General features: G+C 40.1%; 1 protein-coding gene across 1 annotated transcript; it reads right to left on the bottom strand.

Annotated features, from left to right (window-relative positions):
* Nucleotides 1-3,060: 3,060 nt before the first annotated feature.
* gjb7 (gap junction protein beta 7) lies at nucleotides 3,061-3,849 on the bottom strand (the record flags this gene model as incomplete). Its single annotated transcript, XM_079215707.1, has 1 exon — nucleotides 3,061-3,849. One exon carries the CDS (start codon nucleotides 3,847-3,849, stop codon nucleotides 3,061-3,063), a length of 789 nt encoding a protein of 262 aa, XP_079071833.1.
* Between the last annotated feature and the right edge of the window lie 5,186 nt (nucleotides 3,850-9,035).

Here is a 9,035-nt window from a genome sequence, read left to right as displayed (position 1 = left end):
TACAACCAGCTTGACTTGTTTTTCACCGTTTCGATGCAGTTTATGGTGTAACGTTGCCATGCATTTGCAAATGCAGTATTTACCAAAATGTTGAACTTTCCCTTTTTAACAAAGGCCTACCGTGTAGAGCAGGGGTGTCCAAACTATGGCCCGAGGGCCCTTTTTTATTGGCCCGCAGCAGATTCTAAAAATATAATGGAGAGAAAGTCAAGCAAACAGCAGCTAGCCTGCTAGCTCAACAATCGTATTTTTGCCGTCCGAACAAAACACGAGAAAATGCCTCATAACAGCTATGAGGTCGCTCAGCTCACAGCGCGACAAAAAAACCTCTCAGACGAGACTTCATAACACGGAGCAGAAGACTTGTCAGCTAAAGCGAAGCTGAACACAAATCTCCTCTCTGAGGTGAGCAGCTGCTCTGGCGCAGCTCAGAGTGCAGTAGTTTTATTCCCCGAGTCTGACCTCAGGGAATAAAACCACTGCAGCGCTGAGCTGACCAGTTTTTGAAAGAGAAGGACGACCTCTTCATGAGCTGAGTGACACTATGGTTGGCAGACCTGGTCTCTAGTTGATCTTATCTCACACTGAACAAGAGCCTGCAAGGCAAAGAGCCAAACCTCACGCACACATGAACCCTTTCTGTGTGAAGCTCCGTCTCTGAGACACACTACAACGTCAACGCTGTGCTCTTCCTCACGCTGTCTGAAATCAAAGTAGCTTTTCCAGAGGTCAACCTTTCTGCTAAAAAGGGGAAATATGTGTCCGTCATCACATCTCATGACATAATTCAGTCAGCGCTTCCAAGATCTTTCTGCATTGAGAAATAAATGAAGTTGTTCTCGACTCCCTTCCTGATGATGATTCTCTGAAGAACCAGCTTCAGCTTCTCTCCCTACCTGACTTCTACTGGAGCTTGGAAAAGGCCACGTTTCCTCTGATGTGATTTTTTATATTTATATATATATATATATATGAGATAAAGCATAATTGACCTCATTTGATTCATTTTGCGATATATCTCACCTGAGCAGCCCAGACCTTCGTATATTGTTCTGTTTGTGGCCCTTGGTGAAAAAAGTTTGGACACCCCTGGTGTAGAGCTTGTGCACAAGATGCTACTGCTCATAAGCAGCAGATCATTTAATGTTGGGATGGCGATTCTCGTTTATTCTTCGGGTTAACCACCAATAAAAACATTGTGTAGTTGAGGGAAGAAAGAAAAAAAAAAAAGCATTCAGTTGTGAAAGTATTCATAATTTATTATTGTACTTAACATAATAACTAGAAGAATAGAATTTGAATAATATGATCTAAAATGTTACATTAGTAACAATTCTAAACAGAAACCGCATGTATACAAAGACGGATCAGCTTTTTGGAAAAGATTGTATGAAATGACTGCAAACCGATTGCATGCACACGTTGCTGCTTGCTTTTGAGTTTGATTGGAGTGCTTGTCGGGACGCCTTGGTTTTGTTGACAGTTTCTCAAGATGTCGCCAAGAATTTAGTGAGAACTGAAAGTCAAAATGTCAGAATTACATTTGTTTTAGATATCCAAAAACATAGTGAGTAATGATGGCGAGATGAAGCTTCCTGAAGCTTTGAAGCTTTCCATCCGAAGCTTCATGGAGCTTCATTTGCTCTACTGCGCCACCAAGTGGACAACAAATGTAAAACAGGCAGAGTGATCATAACGACACCATGGCTTTGGTGTGTGAAGCTTTAAATTGAATAAATTATGTTTGTGACGCCAATACATCAATTATTAACTTATTAATATTGTGTCTATCTTTATGATATAATGGCGGGGTCAAAATCAAAAGTCGAAACAAATTGGGAGAGGGTTGTGATGTGACTGTGGGTCAGTGGTTAGAATATCCGACTTTTAGTCAGAGGATCGGTGTTTCGAGCCTCGGCTCCGCTAGTCCATGTTGATGTGTCCAATTTTTTTAAAAGTAAAAATAAGAACTTTTCCACAGTGCTGGGCTTTTTGAGACTATTTCGCCTGCTTTATAAAATACCCTTTCACAGGCACACATGAAGCTGGGTACAGAGAGGAAGGAGGGAAATCCAATGAGTTTCGCTGCCCCTTATATTTCAAATCGCACGGCAAACCCACGAACCATTTTCTGAATCAGTCACGTGGTACGGCCGGCTCGCGAGGCTTCGAACGTCACCGCATACGTCATGGACACCAAGTTTTTAATTGACAAAGAAAGAGACATATCCTCCCACCCGACAGGCACACACACAACACATGGCAGGATGATTTATTTTTTATAAACGTCCTTTGTCCTGGCCTGTTTTTTTATATTCAACATGTACCCTCTATACTACTCTACAATAATTGGATATACATTTAATTTGTCTGGTCCAAATTATTATCAAGATATCCAAGACTACTTTTACTTTGAAAGGAGTTTTGGCAAATAACTCGAAAAAAATATTGATTTCATTTATAACCGTTCGAAACTCCAGGTTATCAGCTCTGCAGCTGCTTTAGTCATTTAAATGTTAACTAGAGCTTATTCCACAGTAGACATTTTAATTTATCTTAGCAGGAAAGCACAAGAGTATTGGGAATGATTTAACTCCAAAAATACTGGGTCCCAGATTTCCCATAATGCAACTTTGATTTTTACCCTGCCTGGTAAACACGCAAAACAATGTAGTGGTTTTTTTTGTCTCCGAATCCATATTATTATAATTAATCTTATCTCACACTTGACAAAGCTCCCCCAGAGCCACAGAAGACACAATAATAATAAAATGTTTAAATGATAAATAAAAAGTGTAATGTTGGTAGAAGGCCCCTCTAACCAAGAGGGAGAAGTATTGAATTTGAAGGGAGCTATTTGGAATTAATTTCTCCAGTTAAACTGAATCCAGTCCGGAGTTTGACTGTCAGTGTTTTGTCTGTTCATTAATATCTATAATTAGTTTGTTCTAATTAATAACTAAACTTTTCTCGGTCCCACTGCTCCATTACACCTGTTGTCAGCCGTGTCCATGTTGGTTTCCATGTGGGAACTCGAGCTCTCGGTATGTCCCAGCCCCTCTAGGACTGGGCAGGCTGGTTTTCTGCAGCCGGTGCAGGCTGTGTGTTGCCGTCCTCTGCGTGTACTCTGGGCTTGGCCGAGACAAACTCGTTGGCAATGGACGCCGGCGACCGGCATCTGCTGGCGGCCCGCTCCTCCACGGGCACGTAGCGCCGTGTGAAACATTTCCACACGTGCTTCCACACGATGTACACGAGCTCCGCGAAATTCAGAGCGATGCACAGCACGGACGTGCAGCCCATGATGTAGAGGAAGATCTTCTTCTCTGTGGCTCTGGCAACGAAGCAGTCCTCCGTGTTGGGACAGGGGCTCTGGCTGCAGCGGAGCAGCATGGGCACCTCGAAGCCGTCGTACAGGTAGTAGAACGCCAGCAGGGAGCCGGCCTCGAAGGCTATCTTGAAGACCAGGCTGACGATGTAGGTGCAGAACAGGCCTCCGTCGATGCTCCCTTTGTCCTTGTACAGCTTGCGGTGGTGCTTGGCCTCCCGGTGCTCCCGGTAGCCCACGTGCAGGGCCACCAGCAGGGACGGGGTGGACACCATGATGAGCTGCAGGGCCCAGAGGCGCACCTGCGAGATGGGGAAGAAGTGGTCGAAGCAGGCGTTCTCGCAGCCGGGCTGCCGGGTGTTGCACACAAAATCTTTCTGCTCGTCCTTCCACACCTGCTCGGCTGCTGCCACGTACACCAGGATCCTGAAGAGGAAGACCACCGAGAGCCAGATGCGCCCGATCACAGTGGAGTACTTGTTCACCCCGCTGAGGATGTTCTCCAAAAAGCCCCAGTTCATCTTCCTCAGTCTCCTGTCAAGGAATACACAAACAGTTGAAATGAAGTTAAATTTCAATTACAATTTTTACAAATCTACCACATATATATTTGTATTTATTTTTATATATGTGTGTGTGTGTGTATATATATATATATGTATATGTATATGTATATATGTATATGTATATATGTATGTATATATATGTATATATATGTATATGTATATATATGTATATATGTATATGTATATATGTATATGTATGTATATATATGTGTATGTATATATATATGTATGTATATACATATATATATATATATATGTATGTATATGTATATATGTGTCTCAGAAAATTTGAATATTGTGATAAAGTTCTTTATTTTCTGTAATGCAATTAAAAAACAAAAATGTCATGCATTCTGGATTCATTACAAATCAACTGAAATATTGCAAGCCTTTTATTGTTTTAATATTGCTGATTATGGCTTACAGCTTAAGAAAACTCAAAAATCTATCTAAAAAAATTAGAATATTTCCTCAGACCAAGTAAAAAAAAAAGATTTATAACAGCAAAACAAAATCAAACATTTGAAAATGTCCATTAATGCACTCAGTACTTGGTTGGGAATCCTTTTGCACGGATTACTGCATCAATGCGGCGTGGCATGGAGGCAATCAGTCTGTGGCATTGCTGAGGTTGTATGGATGCCGAGGATGCTTCAATAGCGGCCTTTAGCTCATTTGCATTGTTGGGTCTGGTTAATATTGTGTGTAACGTTAGTAATGTAACACAGTTATGTAGCTCGTGCTTTTTAATGGCATGGAAAGGCCTTAACAATTTCCCGGGTCTGTCCATGAACTGCAATATTTTAATTTTTCTTTATTTCATGAGCAATTTAAGTTGTTTTCGCTTGACGCAAACCCCCAACTGAAGGCTAGCTCACAAGTTTGTGTTGTACTTGGAACGTAGCTGCGTACGAGGAGCGCATGCGGCGTAGAGCAGTGGTTCTCACATGAGATTTAAAAAAAATATTTAAAATTAAATCCATTAAAAAAAATAGTTATTGAATAAACATTCAATAAAATAGAAGTGTAAGTTCATAAACTGAATGTTATATATTCTATATGAAGACACTGATGACACAGTGCTCTGTATTAAATAATTTGTTCAACCAAAAATGCTAGTTAGGGTGTACTTGGCAGAAAAAAATATTTTAGAAGGGGTCCATCACTAAAAAAATATTAAGAACCACTGGAGCGCAAGCTGCGTACTGGGCATAGACTTGTATAGTGGACATTAGTTTTCTCTTGTAAAAACATTTATATAAAATTGCAACAAATCCTCAGCTAGAGATGAAAAAAAATACTCAAACTCCTGTTAAAACAACAGTGACAGAGTGATGCCACAGGGCTGTTAGCCGGGCGATTGTAAACTACTGAATGTTACAACTGTATGTAGTTTATTTGAATACATTTAGACTTAACATACTTAGTGATGCTGGTTAGGGTCTGGTACTAAACAATGTACTACTAACAATTACACAATACATTATACATGTATTATTCTAGTCATCTTTGACAGGTCTGAGTGTTTCAGAGACTAACTTTATATACAATATTTATATCCTAAATATCAATGACTTTGAAGCATCCGACATTGAACATTGTTTGTATAATATGTGGTTCACAGTGTTTACTGAAATAACAATTCGGCAGCTGTAAGGGAACAAAGCACAGCGTAGGCCCTGTTTTATATAGTGCGCTTTATTTTAATTTAATGTGCAACTGATATCAACTCTTATACTAAAAGGTTAAATAATAATAAATAAATAAATTGAATTTGTGAAAGAGAAGAACTTACCGGCAGTAAACCCAGGGGATTTCTCCTCTTGTGTCACAGCAGGTTGTGTGCGTGTCCTCAGCTCGTCTGCACACCTGCAGGGGACAGAGCTGCCACACCTTATCCAACCACAAACAACCAGCTGCCATGTGATACCTGCTGCATCTCTGTCTCTCTGTCTCTCTCTCTGTCTCTCTCTCTCTCTCTCTCTCTCTCTCTCTCTCTCTCTCTCTTCCTCCCCTTCTCACACACTCTTTCTGTTTGTGTTCAACAGAAAAAAAGTTAATTATGAATTACAAGAAACAAGGAGCCCTCACTTCCTCAAAATCACCTGTGTGTGTTTGTTTGCAGAGACAACAACCTTCACCATGGAGCTGTCCAATGCAAATAAAACCTGCTGCCTGCTTGGTGTGGGGGAGGAGAAGTGTGTGTGTGTGTGTTTGTACTTATTCTCCCACTTGGACTGACTCACCTTGATGAGAGTCAGATCGCATGTCTCTCCTGATGAATATTACATGTCACCCGAGGTCGTCTGTGTCTTCCTGGTTGCCTGCAGTCTCGTAGCCCTTTAAGCCCTAACCCCTAATCAATTGTTTGAATTGTGTTTAGAGGTTGGACATGGGGATTATATATTATTGTAGCCCTGCTTTATATATTTAATTTGATACCTAACATGTTTTGTTTTTGTTTTTTTGGATTTATACCATGCTTTTTTCTTGATTTGTACCTTGTGACCTGCTATGAAAGGGTCCCCATATTAGGGCTCAACATTAAAATGTCAGTTTGCCCTAAATGCTTAAAATCCTACCGGTCTGCTTTCATGAGGGTTCATATATTCTTCATTTGTGGCATTAATGTATTTGTATAGTTGTGCAAAGCTAGAATTTATCAATCAACAGTAGACTCGTTGCAGAATGTTCTTTCAACCACTGGGAGGCGCTGTTTTCATCTAAATACTAGGTCTACTGTGTGAAGTGAGGTGAGATACTGGGATATTAAACCAAATTATCTTGGACACCATCATAACTCCCCTTCTGTGTTTTCATGTAATAAAGTAGAGTATCTTTTATTATTTTAGGTACATGTAGCAAAACTCAAGATGTTCAGTAAAGCGTCAACACTCACCTCTTAACTTTGTTTTAATTCAACTTTATTATCATTTCTTGTAGTTGGAGTGCTTCACGTGGAATCAGGGTTTTAACATCACAACTTGTACTTGACATGAATGTGTTTAGTTTTATCTGATTTGGGGTTAATTCTTTTCCTCTTTTTGCATAAAACACCTTCATAACAGACAAACTTGACACTGTCCACCTCCAGCCAATTCCTCTCGTTTCTCCATGCAGATGTCATCATTGAAAAGACTCGTTATGTGTGTGCATTGCTGCATGGGATGGAGAAAATGTAGGCGCTGACCTTCCTGAGATTCACAAGTGGTACATCTGCTTTGGAAAACAGTTTCAGATATCGCTCCTAAACCAGCACACGGAGCCTTGTTTACATTTTGAACTAATGATATAGGGTTTGAACCTAACCTCATTATAGTTATACACATATAGAACAAAGGGTGAAAAACATAGAAAAACAACAAAAAAGAAACAGAATGAAACAAAGAACAAAAAAAAAACAATGTATAACTAGGGAGTGATCTATTCTCTATTGTACATTCATTGATTTATGAAAATAAAATCAGGTCTATGGGTCTATGTTAAGTATAGAACCCATTTTTCCCAAAACAATTCCAGTTTGTAGTTCACAGATGCTGTTATCTTTTCCATGTTGTAAATGTCCATTGTAATGTCCATCCATGTAGTCAGAGTGGGATTCTCTTGTGATAACCATTTCCTGGTGAGAGTCTTTTTGCTGGCCACCAGAAGTACATTTATTAAATATTTGTCTGTTTTTGATAATGTTTTAGGTAAATATTGCAGCAACATGGCCTTAATCTGTGAATATTTTTCAGATGAAAATCCGTGCTTGTTGTTTCATTATTCTGTTTCAGTCCGGTGTCTTTTCCTGCATGAGTTGTGAACATGTTTCTCACCTGCAGCCCGTTCAGAATTTTAACTTCATTTAACAGGAAAGAACATTTAACTCTGTGAACTTCCTTTAATTGTCTTCCAGATGAACATTTACCAGCTGATCCTAACATTTATGGTTTTATTTCTTAAAGCTACAGCAGCTTGAGCTCAGCTTCATGTCTCTGTGAGCAGAATAACTCATTTGTATCCACTTACATTCAGCTTTCAGATGTGTTTGTGTTTCAATGGGTCAGCAACTGTCTTCTCTTTATAATATCTGATCACAATATAATCTGCAAATAAAGAAAGTTGTATTCTACACTGTTTTGTGATTCCTCCATGTAGTAACAGTGTCCTAATGCTAATTGAATGTTCCGCCTCTATTATTATACAACCTCCCTCCTCTTGTCCTCTTCTAGTAGTGAAGCTTACCTCTGGTTGTTTGAACAGCTGTGTTCTCACTGAGGACTCAAATGTGTGTGAATACAGAGAGAGAGAGATGAACCCAAAGTGACCTGACAACGTACAACAATATTATATTAACACCAGTTAATGTGTGTTCAAGTTTATCTCCCATGTTAAACGTATCCTCATACAACAGTTCCTATGACATCTTATGAAAACGTTACTCATAATTTTTCGTGCATTTTCTGACAAAAGTCCAGTTGCTTCAATTTGATGACAAACAATTCACTTTGAATCATATCTGCGTACAGGTGGGTCCAGTGTGGACTACTGGATCTTGGTTCATGAAGTGTCTGAACTCCTGCTCATGACTGTGATTGTTGTTCTTCTCATCAGAGCTCGGGGTGAGAACATTCTGCAGGTTCACACTGATTAACACAAACTGTTCTCCAGGGAACCAGAGACCACCTGATCGCAACACTGCGAGTTGAAAATCTAAAAAAGTGCTGAAAACCATAATGGTTTTAAAACACTGGTTGTGATGAAGTGTTTTCTTCTCAGTAAGAAACCGAAATGTTGGAAAAATGATGGACTGCTTCAGCTCAACATATATTTGTTCCATTCCATTATCCAAACCGCTTAATCCTAATTAGGGTCACAGGGGCGCTGGAGCCGATCACAGCTGTCATTGGGCGAAGGTATTGTTCACCTGGACAGGTCGGCAGTTCATCTCAGGGCACATATAGAGACAGACAACCACACTTACATTCACACCTATGGGTAGTGATGTGTCCTTTCGTGTCGAGACTTCGATGCGCGTGTCGAGTAATCCAGGTAGATTTTGGTGAAGCGCGTATCGAGGCTTGTGTCGATGACGTATGCGGTGACGTTCGAAGCCTCGCGAGCCGGCCGTACCACGTGACTGATTCAGGCTCGAAACA

This window comes from Taurulus bubalis (genome assembly GCF_910589615.1).
Source record: "Taurulus bubalis genome assembly, chromosome: 3".
Taxonomy (NCBI): domain Eukaryota; kingdom Metazoa; phylum Chordata; class Actinopteri; order Perciformes; family Cottidae; genus Taurulus; species Taurulus bubalis.
Note: the sequence above shows the minus strand (reverse complement) of the source record. Positions and strands in the feature narration are given on the sequence as shown.